At 41.7% G+C, this 13891-nt stretch overlaps 1 protein-coding gene across 2 annotated transcripts in view; it reads left to right on the top strand.

Annotated features, from left to right (window-relative positions):
* Positions 1-11979, top strand: part of LOC122549503 (fibrocystin-L-like) — a 243183-nt gene extending 231204 nt beyond the window's left edge. For both annotated transcript variants that reach the window (XM_087986185.1, XM_087986184.1), the window contains exons 75-80: positions 4257-4408; positions 7942-8088; positions 8291-8444; positions 9147-9356; positions 10086-10223; positions 11006-11979. In XM_087986185.1, the coding sequence (XP_087842311.1) occupies positions 4257-4408; positions 7942-8088; positions 8291-8444; positions 9147-9356; positions 10086-10201 (779 nt within the window). In that variant the 3' untranslated portion in view covers positions 10202-10223; positions 11006-11979. The remainder of the gene's footprint in view (positions 1-4256; positions 4409-7941; positions 8089-8290; positions 8445-9146; positions 9357-10085; positions 10224-11005) is intronic.
* Positions 11980-13891: the final 1912 nt, after the last annotated feature.

The raw sequence follows: 13891 nt of genomic DNA, 5'->3' as shown, positions 1-13891 counted from the left end.
ATGCAATTTATTCAAACTCTCCAGTTAAAATGCAACAAAAGAAAGAAGAACTTAAATAACTTGAGTCTATTGGAAAACAACGCAATTATAGATACAGTAACTATTGCTAATGAACTGTTCTAATATAGTAACATCCCAGAAACACACCCCTTGGCAAAAAGGAAAATTCAGAATTCAGATTTTCTCACATGCAAAGCCTGTAGTAGGAAAAGAAACCTTACCTTCTTGCTGTAACCGAGAGAATGGGAAAAAAAATCATTTTGTTGAATTTAAAGCTTAAAAAAAAGACTAGAAATCCTGGTCTGTTAGAGCTGCTTTCAATCTGCTGCTTGAATTGTTTCAACTTTAAAAGAATACCCCAAGGTCTTTATGTTATGACAGGCTGCTCGTCATCTCTTGTTTAATCTGTCTCAAAAGAAACCAGAACAAATTGCACCTCTTACAGCAACAGCATCATCAAATTAAGTGCTCAAAAATGCCAGACCATTTTCTGGTTCCTTTTTAATTATTATTCAGGCATAGAATGAGGACATGGCTGCCAAGGCTAGCATTTATTGGCAATCCCTAATTGTTCTTCCAAAGATGATAGTGGGTCACGTTACTGAGACACTGCACCCCTGGGGGCATAGGGACACCCATGATCAATGCTGTTGGGAAGGGAGTTCCAGATTTTCACCCATCGACTATGAGGGAATGACAATATAATATCAAGTCAAGAAGAAATGTCACTTGGAGGGGTACTTGAAGGTAGAGGATTCTTGCAAGATTCCCGATGAAGGGCTTTTGCCCGAAATGTCGATTTTCCTGTTCCTTGGATGCTGACTGACCTGCTGTGCCTTTCCAGCACCACTCTAATCTAGACTCTGATCTCCAGCATCTGCAGTCCTCACTTTTGCCTGGCACTTGTTAGCACAAATGCTACTTGCTAATTATCAGTTCAAATCAGGATATTGACCAGGTAATTCTGCATTTGGACAGGGACTGCTTCAGTATCTAACAGGTCAGAAACGGTGCTGAACATTGTTCAATCATCAACAAACATACCCACTTGTGACCTTCTAAAGGAAGAAAGGTCATTGATGAAGCAGCTGAGGATGGTTAGGTCTAGGACACTACCCTGAGGAACACCTGCAGAGATGTTGTAGAGCTGAGATACCTGGCCTCCAACAACTACAACCATCTTCCTGTCAACTAGTTATGACTGTAACCACGGAGAGCTTTCCCTCAATTCCCATTCACTCCAGTTTTTCTGGGACTCCTTGATGCCACAATCGGTCATGTGCAGCCTTGATCTCAAAGGCAGTTACTCTCACCTCACCTCAGGAAATCAGCTCTTTTGCCATTGTTTTGATGTCATGATGTCAGGAGCTCAGAGGCCTTGCTGGGACTCAAACTGGGCAGCTTACTCCTATTCAGGTGCTTCTCCATAGCACTGTCGACTATCCTTCCCATCACTGTACAAGTGATGGATGGCAATTGGTCAGGTTAGATTTGTCTTACATTTCGTGGACACCTTTCAACATTATTGGGTAAATTCTAGTTTTGTACCTGTACTGGAACAGTTTCGCTAGGGTTGCAGCAAGTTCTGGAATACAGGTCTTCAGAAGCAACTTCTGGAATTATGTCAAAGACTCAAAGACCCTGCAGTATCCAGTTTTTAGCTGTATCTTGATATCACATGGTGCTGGGGACCTCTGAAGGGGACCAAGATGATCATCCCCTTAGCACTTCTGGCTAAATATGTTCACAAATACTTAAATCATTTGCACTCATGTGCTAGGCTCCCCTATCTTTGAGAATGGGGATATTTGTGGTTTAATTGTCCACCACCATTCATAACTAAATATGGAAGGATTCAGAGCTTAGATCTGATCCATTGTTTGTAGAATTGTTTAACCCTGTTTTTGCAGCTGTTTCTGGTGTTTAACATGTAAATTGTCCTGTGTTGTTTTTTCACCTGGTTGACACTAAATTGTTAGGTCAATCTGGTACTCCCCCTGGCATGCCCTCGTGCACTCTCCACTGAACCAGGATTGTTGAACTCCTGGCTTGATGGTAATGGATGAGTGGGTAACATGCCAGGCCATTCAAATATAGATTGTCATTGAATCCAACTTTTCTGGTGCCAAGACCCTACATCTGGATGCACAGTTTTGAGTTGCTAGATCTCTTCAAAGTCGACGTCTATTAACACATAGATGATGCCACCTAACATAATGATGGGTATCTTCAATGTGAACATAGAACATTACAGCGCAGTACAGCCCTTTGGCCCTCGATGTTGCGCTGACCTGTGGAACCAATCTGAAACCCATCTAACCTACACTATTCCATTTTCATCCATATGTTTATCCAATGACCATTTAAATGCCCTTAAAGTTGGTGAGTCTACAATTATTGCAGACAGTGCGTTCCATGCCCCTACTACTCCTTGAGTAAAGAAACTGCCTCTGACTTCTGTCCTATATCTATCACCCCTCAATTTAAAACTGTATCCCCTCGTGTTAGCCATCACCATATGAGGGAAAAGGCTCACATTGTTCACCCTATCTAACTCTCTGATTATCTTATATGTCTCAATTTAGTCTTCTTTCAACCTTCTCTCTAGATGAGACTTTTAGGACACAGTTAGCTCAGTCAGTAGTGGAGATAACAAGCTCTTGGTGATGGACATTAAATTCTGTGCCCTTGCCACTCTTAGTGTTTCCTCCAGGTAGTGTTCAATGTGGAGGAGTACCAATTTACCAGCTGAGCTGGGGCATGGTGGGTGAGCAGTTGGTAATAATGAGGTAAAACCAAGGACTGCAGATGCTGGAAACCAGAGTCTAGATTAGAGTGGTGCTTGTTTCCTTCCTCATGTTTGACCTGATGCCATGATATTTCATGTGGTCTGGACCTTATGTTGAGGGCTTCCACTTCCACTGTATACCACTGTGCTGTCACATCTGCTGTGTCCTGCTGGTGGGAAAGAACATAATGTGGAATGGTGATGGAGGTCTGAGGCATTATTTGGAAGGTATGAGTATAACTATGTCAAGCTTCTGCTTGTCTGTAGGACAGCTGTCCCAATTTTGGCACCACCATTTATGACTAAATATGGCAGGACCAAAGAGTTCAGATCCGATGCATTGGTTGTAGAATTGCTTAATTCCACAGATGTTGGGAATGTGGTCTTCACAGTGTCAACAGGGTTATGTTTGTCATTGACAATGGCAGTGTCAGTGGTCAATTTTATTTCATTACTCAGAACAGTTTTATGTGACTGAGTGTCAAGCTTGACCATTTCATTGGACATAATTAACCACATTACTGTGGATCAGGAGTCACATGTAAGTCAAACCACATAAACATGGCAGATGTTCTTCCCTGAAGTGAACCAGTAAATTATGAGAATCAACAAAGGTTACATGGTTGTTATTGGACTTGCATTTATAAATTGCAAAATTTATTTAATTGAATTTTCAACCTGTGCATTTGGATTTGAACCCAAGTGCCCAGAACACTAGTTTGGAGTTCAGGATTATTAGTCCAGTGACATTCCCGTTACACTGTCACATCCTTTATCATGCTTATTGTGTTGACGCATCTGTCTTGTATAGAAACCTTCCCCCTTTTTATTTCCTGAGGGTATAACTATCACTGGTGTAGCACTCTGTGTACATTTAATGCTTTTGATAGTTTCCTGCAGCACACACCCTTAATTGTGATATGGAAAAAGGTGGAAAATATGAAGAGGAAACCATTCAGCCTTTCAGACATTATTCACCATTTAATTGGATTTGTACCACAGTTCCACTTTTCCACCTTTCATCCAAATTATATCATCCAACAAAAATCTCTTGAGCACAACAAAGACAGAAATTGCTGGAGAAATTCAGGAGGTCTGGCAGCATCTGTAGAAAGAAAGAAGTCTCAATCCTTTAATTTGGCCTCCTGCATTCACACTCTTTTGAAGGAATTAGTTCCAGACTTCCACTATTCTTTGAAAGAAGAATTCATGTCAGCCATTTTGACACAGGTTCTCCCATTGAAGTCAGGGTTGTTTTCAGGAGAGCTCTGCAGAAATTCTGCCTTTCCCATTCACCACCACACAATAAATGAGATGATGATTGAGTGCAAGTGCAATTTCCCTGGGTCCCAGTTTGTCTACCAGTCACTCTTCATGTGAAATGCTGAATTAATCTTGTGAAAATGTTCAGAGATTTGTGGAAAGCTTGGTCCACTGACCTGGTGTGTGTTAATTTCACATTATTCAGGCAAACTGAAGTTCTCTGATCTGGAGGAAATAGCCAGCAATCTTGGTGAGGCCATGCTCACTGGAAACCTGAGTGCTTCCCTGGCCTTTACAATCTCTACAATGGATCTTTCCAGTCCAGTGCCACCTCCAGATGATGCAGAGTGGGCTCAGGTAACACTTTATGTCTGAATTTCATTTCTGTCAGCAAATATACACTGTTCTAGTGGAAATAAAATCACAGCAAAAATGCAATTAGCTATATAAACGGGCAGGATAAAATTAACATCTTCTCCCCTCCACCCCATATTTAGCAGTAACTGGGAATAACATGTCTATGACCCAGCTTACTTGGCTATATTTCAAATATGACCACTTACTCCCTGAAAGTGTGATAATGAGTATTTTTACTTACATTTGCACTAAGGCTTGTCAATGAGTTATAAATGTGCTTTTACAAATTTTAGTTAAGGAGTTCACGTTGCCCCAACGTTAAATCCATGGCTCTGACCCCTCACCAAAATGAGCAACATGGAAGAAAGCCACCCTTTAATACTGAGTGAGCATGTAGGTTCAGATGCCCCAGACCTCTGGCCAGTTGGATAGGAATGAAATTTTGAGGTTGGAATCCATTTTAGAAATTGAACACTAGTTCATCTGGATTGAAATGGCTAATGTACATGGTTGGTTTGATCGCAACTGTCTCAGTAAAAAGGTTACCCGCCACCACCACCATTCACCCGCTCCCCCCCCTCCGCCCCCACACCCGCCCCCGTTCCTTTCATATCAGAAACACTCTGCGCCTGGTTAGAAAACTGAGAACTGAAACTGGTTTTGGAGGCATTTATGTGGATGTGAATCTTGGTATTTACCCTTTCCATAAGTTGTGGCTGCTTTTCAAACTTCTGCCTGAATTTCTCAAAGTGGAGAAAAAGACTTCTCCAAATATCACTGATGAAATGAGCCTTTGTAGTAGGCAGAACCATGCCCAGGAATTCATTCCATGTGAAAGATATAAAATAAAAAATCTGCATTTTTGTAAGAATCCAAGTTTGGCTGTCTATTTAGCAACTGCACAAGAGTACCCTCAGGTATTTGTTATCTTTTTCTGGAGATGATTTCAGTGAAGAAGTGTGAGATGTAACTTTATATCATTGGATGCTTGAAGGGCACAAAAAATTGTATTTAACAGCGGAGAGAACTATTAAGGTATATGGAAGTTAGATAGAGCCAAATGCCTCGTTTCCATGTAATTGCTTTACTCAACAATATATGTTGTGGAAAGGCACGTAGACTACATAGTCTAGAATGAGTATACTATGCTTGTAATGAATTACATACTTGGTAAACTCCTTATGATACTTGGGAGTGACAGGTAAAGCAATAAGACTTTATGGCACAACTGCTGAGTTCAAAGAATTTTAGAAAATTTGCATAATGGAAGACACACGTGAAAAGATTATTCACAAAGAGAAGTCTCAAATTTGTCTACGCCTGCCTCTTTGTCGGCCACAACGAGCAGTCCCTCTTCAGTACCTACACAGGCACTGTGACCAACTCTTCCGCCATTACATTGATGACTATATGAGTGCAGCATCCTGCACCCAGGCTGAATGGGAGCAGGTCATTGGCTTCACTCACAACTTTCACCCTGCTCTCAAATTCACTTGGTCCATTTCAGACACTTCCCTCCCAATTCTTGACCTCTCCATTTCTATCTCTGGTGACAGTTTCCAGGCAGACATTTACTGTAAACCCACAAAATCCCATAACTACCTGGACTACACCTCCTGCAAGAACCCCATCCCGTTCTCCCAATGCCTCCGTGCATCTGCTCGGATGAGGAGACATTCCACTCCCAAGCATCCCAAATGTCCACCTATTTTGAACAGTGTGCTTTTCTCTGCTCTGTCTCAGTTTACTGTATCCAGTGCTCCCAATGCAGCCTTCTCTACATCGGAGAGACCAAACGTAAACTCAGGGCACATTTTGCCAAGCATCTCAACTGGGCCTGCAGGGGCCGACCTGACCTCCCAGTCACCACCCATTTTAATTCCCCTTCCCATTCCCTTTCTGATATGACCATCCTTGGGCTCCTCTATTGCCACAGTGAGTCAGACTGCAAATTGGAGGAATAACACCCCGTCCTCCGCCTGGGCAGCCTACAGCCCAGAGGACTCAACATTGTGTTCTCCAGTTTCCAATAACCTCCCTTCCAAGACCCTCCCATTGACCAACCAGGTCGTACCCTCTACCTGTATTCACCCATCCCTACCTCGCCTCTCCCCCCACCCTGCCTTTATCTGAAGCTCCTTGTATACCCACTCCCAGTTCTGAAGAAGGGTTACAACCAAACATCGACTTCTCCACCTCCTGATGCTGCCTGGCTTGCTGTGTTCTTCCAGCCTCCTGCCTATCTACCTTGAATTCCAGCATTTGCAGTTCTTTTGTCTCTAATAAGAAAGGAAAGGCAGACATTTGTTCTAATGTTGTTAGTTTCATGTTTTATCTGATGAGTATTCTCTTTTAACTTCTTCCTAATTGCTCTGATTTCCACAAATTTTAGGACTTATCAAAAGCATCATCATTAGTACAGTGGCTCAGCACCCCTGGAAGTCTGTCTCAGTTTACAATAACAATTGTCAGAAGCTGCCCATTTCCACCTGACCCCATCTTATCTCCATGTTCGCTGATATTGAAAAGGGCTGACATTCTTTCCTGATATTTAACAAACATTAAATGGTGCAGCTATCTTTCATATAAATGACAATCAAATTCTGGTTGGAATCATCATGGCGAGTCACGGCCTTTGTGAGTGCCAGCCCCAACATCCATAATGGAGGTTGCAAAATGATGTATTATTTGAACAATGAATGAATGTACTTGATGCCTTTCCACAATCGGTGTACTTGAACAGGAGATAACCTCCTCTCTTGTATCAAAAGCACTCGCCACTAGAAGATCACTGGCTGTGAGTTCTGATAGAGGAAGACATATTTAATAACAGCATTGATTCACAACCATCAGTAGTGATGGATATATTCCAACACTGTCTTTGTTGCAATAAATCCAATTGTGATTAACCAATTAATTTTCTTGGCAAAATTCTGAATAAGTCCCTATCTTATCTCATCATGTGTAAACCTCATTCTTGTCCTTGTTACCTCTAGACTTGACTAGTCTAACACACCCCTAGCTTGTCTCATACCATATGTGAACCTGAAATTAGACAAAACTCTGCTGTCTGAATCCTAATGCACATTAAGTTCCATTCACCCATCTTCCTACACCACCCCCCAACCCACTTACTGAACTACATTTGTTCAGCAACATTTCAATTTTAAAATTCTCAAACCTGTTTTCAAATCCTCATCACTCCTTGTCTCTGTAATGTCCTCCAGTCTCATGGTTTTGAGATACCTGCACTTTCTGATTGTGTCCTCTTAAGCATTTCTGGTTTTAATTAGGCCACAGCTGATGTCTGCCTTCAACATGCAGGGTCTGGATTTCCCTTTTTGAAACTCTGCTTCCTTTAAGATGCCCCTTAAAACTGACTTACTCGACAAAGCTTTTGGTGACATGTTCTAATGTCTGATTATGTTAACTTGGTGTCCAACTCTATTTAACATTCCTGTGAAATACCTTGGAAGGCTTTACTGTCAGAGACTCAGTATAAATGCAGGCTGTTATTGCTTCTGTTGCTGTAGATGACTTCAAAACCAGTGCTGAGCAGAGCAGTGAGAACCAACCACGTGGCCGCTGTGACTGGTCTCGTTGTGGTCAGAGAGCCAGTTGCTGGACAAACCGGGCAACTGTTGAATCAACAGCCCAGCGTGAAGGCAGTGGATGACGCTGTAAGTTTGGTTTTATTTGAGAAGCTTAACTTGCATTGTTGATTAGACATTTTTTTTTTAAGAATTGTTCTTGAAAGTGGGTGAGCCACATAAATCTGAATGATAGCTCCATTGTTCGAACCATTGTGTGTGGCATTCTGCTACACAGTGTTGTGGTACAGTATCGCAGTGCAGTATGTGATGGTCCTGTTCCATGTTCCAGGGTAACTGTGTGTCAGTCGGTGTTACCTCATGGGAGTTGGTTGCTGTTCTCCTGAATTCTCAGAATGTGACTGTTACTGGACTTAATGGGACAACGAGTATCTTGTTCAAAGACTGTTGGGCAAATTACACTGACCTCTCCATCAACACAAACGGTAAGTGGAATCTGCAGCTTGGTTCCTCACATCATCATTGTGTACAGAGTTTCCAAATTAAAGTAAAACTCTAACTTCTAGATGTGGTATGTTTCATACCGACTCTGTGACCATTCATATTGTTTCATATTATAAGATTTGTGGCGTGGACACTGAAATTATGTCAGATTGAGACAGGCAACAACACCCTCCCACAACATTACTGACTGTAGGGTGGAAGTGGGGCGGGGAGGGGGGAGGTGTCAGGAGTTGTGCAGGATTTTCACATTATGAAACTTATTTTAGCCACTTGACTATCCCATTCCACCACTGTTGATTCCAGGGAAAGGTGGGTGGGGTGGTCATGGTGAAGGATGGGTAAAAAGGGTCATATCCATGTTTGAGCAAAAAATGGTGAGGGCCCTGTTGGAATGAACAGTGGGGATCCCAGTCAACAGGGAGAACAGGCATGGAGGGAGTGGGGGGGTCACTGACTGAAAGTTGGACTAGTCTCCGCGTTGTACCCAGGTTTTCAGACATTCATTCAGTACATTGAATCAGGATTTAAATTGTTTAACACAACACTTACTTTTCCACATGGACAGAGAATTTATCGGAGCATTATGCCATAGACAAGAAAATGCTTTGTTTCTGTGCTGTACGAATTTTATGTAAATAATATAGCTCCAAAACAGTTGGTCTGTTTTTTTTATTATGTCACAGGTACCAGCTACAAACTAGTATTCGAACTGAGGTCGATTAAAACTTATTCTGGCACCTTCTCTGTGAAACAAATAAATGACAGCCCTGGGAAACCCTCAGGCCCCAGCCCATCCTTGACTCTCGGTAATACACAGGGCATCATCGGTGGCTCCATTGTGGGAGGCCTTGTGCTCATCCTCCTCATTGCTGGCATAACCTGGAAATTAACAGGTGGGCATAGAAATTAGCTGTCACTGGAATACTTTTTCATTGCTTTATATTTAGTTAAACAACAGCAGACTTTTGTCATTCACGTGATATATTTTAGGGCAGAGCTGTGATCTATTTACGTTCACTCATTCGCCACAGGATATGGGCTTCACTGCATTTATTGTTCATCCCTAATTGCTCTCGAGGTGGTAGTGATGAGCTGCCTTCTTGAACCAATGTAGGTCTAGTGTAGGGTCACCGACAGTGGTATTAGGTAAGGAGTTACATAATTTTGATGTCACAACAACGAAGGAAGTTTCAACTGAGCTGGGTGTGTGGCTTAGAAGTGGCAGGGTTTCAATGCCATGGCTGCCCTTTTGACCTCTAACACTTAGAGAGACAACCTTGGGAGCTGCTCGCAAAGGAGGATAGGTAAGTTGCTGCAGTGCATCTTGTCGATAGCATCAGTGCTGGAGGGTGTAGTGGAAGGAGGGGCATTTGAAAAGGGGGTTCATTTTAGTATGTTTTGCAAGGGACATAAGTGAATAAGTTTCACACAATATTAATCCACTCTGCATGGGCACCTCCCAGTTGTTAATTCATCCCCTGAATGGTTTCTCACACAGAGTTGCTCTGGCAGAGATGCATTGACATAAAGTGACTTCAGCGGGGCTGTAGAGAGGGTCAGTAAAGGTTGATGGTCCAGCTCACGACTTTGAATTTTCACACTGCTTTACTGTTTACTCGCAGCTGGCAACACGAGGAAGATTCAGGTGTCTGGCATGCCTGAGACACAAGAGAAGAAACAAGCCGACACAGTTGCTGGTCATAAACCAGGCCATAGCCTCCCACCAGTGCAAAACTGACCAGCTTAAAGCATGAAACTTGGTAAATGTCCTCCATTACACGAGTTGCAGTTGAAATAAGAAAGTAGACTGTTAAGATTTAGCACTTCATCACTGACTATTTTAGCCACCCAATATCCAAGTTAAATGTTTTAAACCTTAATTCATCCCAACTTCAGCTGAACCAGAGAATCCTGTCTGCCCTGTTGTCCCTCTTAATCACAGTGATCTTTTCCAGTTCTCCCATACCCCCTGGTGCATCACCGATTGTCACCTGGAAGATTATGATCTTGAGGAGTTGGATTGTTATTGAGAGGCAGTTCATGGACGGTTTACTCCCCTGATTCTTGGAGGAGGGGAGGGGTTGTCTTATAAGGAATGTTTCAGGTTGGGCTGAAAGAAGAATAATTCTATGGCATATAACACATGGCACGAATGATGGTGTCTATGATTCTGTTTAATTACTCAGAAATCCAATCGGTTATATTTGAATTCCCCAGTTCTCACATGGCTTATATGTTGAATGGCCTTAATTTATCTCCTTAAAGTACCCAAAACTATATCAGTACTTTACTGCTCCCAATCTCAAATTCTGAGGGGGGCTTGATGCTAGATGTGGACAGAATTATCCTTTGTGGGGGAACCTAGAAATTAGAGTGGAGCAAAAAAAGATGGAGCAAAAACAAAAGGACAGTCCCATAAGTAAACCTGATTGGGGAGATTGTATCTAATAGGAAGATACTAAAGTCTGAGTTTCAGTATTTCATATATCAATTTAAATAGTATATTCAATATCTGAATTGAATCTGTTCAATTCTTTTGCAGATGAAAGCAACCAGAATTGAGTGAAAATGAAGCAACAAATGAAATCCAACAGTCTTTTATTTTCGGAGCAAGTTGATTATAACCCAACACAATAGTGAGATTTCTATTAGGTTAACCTTCAGATTTCTCATCCAATGAAACTAGTCTTTGCCAAGTGTGTGTCTTCATAACTTACTGACCATTGTGGCAGTCACTCTCCTGCACATTTTCTCGATGTTTTTAATCAAAATTAAGAACCAGCTGGGGCAGCTGTTGGGAGCTGGCCAGGGGAGAAGAGATATGAATGCTGTAATTTTAATGAAAAATGTACATATTACAATGCACAATCCAGGTACATATCATTCACATGTTGACATTTGAAGGCATTCCTCATCATTCAGTAAATATTTGGCTCAACACATACTTGACTGTTCATTTCCCAATCAACATACAGAAAGGTCAAAAGTCACATTGATTTTGATAATTGTATGGCATATAACACATGGCATGAATGATGGTGTCTATGATTCTGTTTTATTATTCAGAAATCCATAATTAATCAGAAGTCCAATTTGTTATATTTGGATTCCCCAGATCGCACATAGCTTACATATTGAATAGTCTTAGTTGATTTCCTTAAATACCCAAACTATATCCAGTCCTTTACTGTTGCAATTCAAGTGTTCCTGCTCCCAATCTCAAATATTTTGTTTACCTCTCTGCTTTAATCTAACAGTTGCATAACAAGGAGCGTAAGTCCACACACAATTCTCACTAATTAATAGTTAACTATCCATCCTTACAAATTACATTACTTTGCATCATGTGGAGGATGCACAGACAACTAAAGTCAATCATAGACAGTGATGTTGGTCTGATTTATATTTTTGCTAATATTTGATTTTTGGTTTACAATGACATTGAATGGCTGTGTTCAATTAAAATACAATGATCTGCTTCAGTACACAATACCAATTAAAATGTTTTGAGTTTGGCATTTATTTTGCAAGAATTCTTAATCAATTGCATTATTCAGTCATAAATAACTTGAGTTTATGCTTACTAGTATTCAGGGCTGCCTTTAAATAAAGTCAGTCAGTCTCACGGGCTGTAGAATCAATGCACTTGTGATGAAAGTTTTAACAAACTCCTTTGCTCTACTCCCAACTCTGCCAGCAGACTGAGGTTGGTGCACATGGTCTGCTCATCTTTTTATCAAAAGAATTAGGGAGAAACTGCACCAGATGATTAGGGAGACCATGGCATTATGATAGTCACTGCTAAAGACTAGTAATCCTGATAACCAGGCTAACCGTGGGCAGCACGGTGGCGCAGTTGTTAGCACTGCTGCCTCACAGCGCCTGAGACCCGGGTTCAGTTCCTGCCTCAGGCGACTGACTGTGTGGAGTTTGCACGTTCTCCCCGTGTCTGCGTGGGTTTCCTCCGAGTGCTCCGGTTTCCTCCCACAGTCCAAAGATGTGCAGGTCAGGTGAATTGGCCATGCTAAATTGTCCGTAGTGTTAGGTAAGGAGTAAATGTAGGGGTATGGGTGGGTTGCGCTTCAGTGGGTCGGTGTGGACTTGTTGGGCCAAAGGGCCTGTTTCCACACTGTAATGTAATCAAATCTAATCAAACTCTGGGGCATGGGTTCAAATCGCATCATGGCAGCTAGTGGGATTTAGATTTAATTAGTACATCTGGAATGAAAATCTGATCTCAGTAATGGTGACTGTGACAATTTATTAATTGTTGTAAAAAAACCATCTGGTTTATTAATGCCTCTTGAGGAGGGAAATCTACCATCCTTGCATGGTTTCATGCCTCCACGTAACTCCAGACCCACAGTCAACTCTTAATTGCCCCTCAGATAGCTAAGCAATTCACTCAGTTTAAGGGCAGTTAGAAATGGACAACAAATGCCAGACACATCCACATTCCATGTAAGAATAAAGAAAACACAGTAAATGAGGTTCTGTGTAATTTGCCCAACAAATATTCAAAATTAGCACCAGGCTACACAAACAGAAGGGAACCACAAAGGTTTTCACAGACAGCACTCAGCACAGAATCAGAAGTTTCCACTTTAAAGTCTCATACCAGGGCTTTGAGCATGTCACACCTTACTAATGAGCTGTTAAATGTTTCTTGTCTGACTCTAATTATCTCTAATTTTTTGGACTTCCTAAAAATCTAGTTTGCAAACTGAATTTAGAGGACAGGAAGTAGTAACTTTAGTAAAGCAGAAATTTTTGGCATCTGAAGACTGAGTGCAAATCTTGTCAGACGTTAAACCACATCTGGCGTGCAGGCAGCTACATCAAAGGTTAGGATGTAGAACAGGGAGATATGTAGCAACAGTCTGTTCTCAGTCACCGACATGCAACAGATGAGTAAATGCAGTCTGTTTTCACCAACGGTTGTCACAAACAATTTGTTTGGCAAAAAAAAGAGGCAGCCGAAACTTTATTGCTGGAACAGCACAGCAGGTCAGGCAGCATCCAGGGAACAGGAGATTCGACGTTTCGGGCACAGGCCCTGTGCCCGAAACGTCGAATCTCCTGTTCCCTGGATGCTGCCTGACCTGCTGTGCTGTTCCAGCAATAAAGTTTCGGCTTTGATCTCCAGCATCTGCAGACCTCACTTTCTCCTCAAAAAAAAGAGGCAATCTACTAATATTTGGATCAGCTTCAAACTTCATGAAAATTATGTACAGCCTGGGTTCACTGGAGAATAGATCTGCACTTATAACATCACTGCAATAAAGCATAATGGAATAAATAAAAGACTGCATGCATGTGTGCAGAAAATCCCACAGACCAAACTATACCGCAGTATACAGGATGTTCAGTAGGTCTGCATGTCCTGGCAACTTCCTTTTTCAGTTTACATTATTGCAGTTAGTCTTGG

The sequence above is a fragment of the Chiloscyllium plagiosum genome, unplaced genomic scaffold (assembly GCF_037043375.1).
Source record: "Chiloscyllium plagiosum isolate Xiang-an unplaced genomic scaffold, Cpla_swu_hap1 HiC_scaffold_4, whole genome shotgun sequence".
Classification (NCBI taxonomy): domain Eukaryota; kingdom Metazoa; phylum Chordata; class Chondrichthyes; order Orectolobiformes; family Hemiscylliidae; genus Chiloscyllium; species Chiloscyllium plagiosum.
This window is presented reverse-complemented; position numbering and strand designations above follow the sequence as displayed.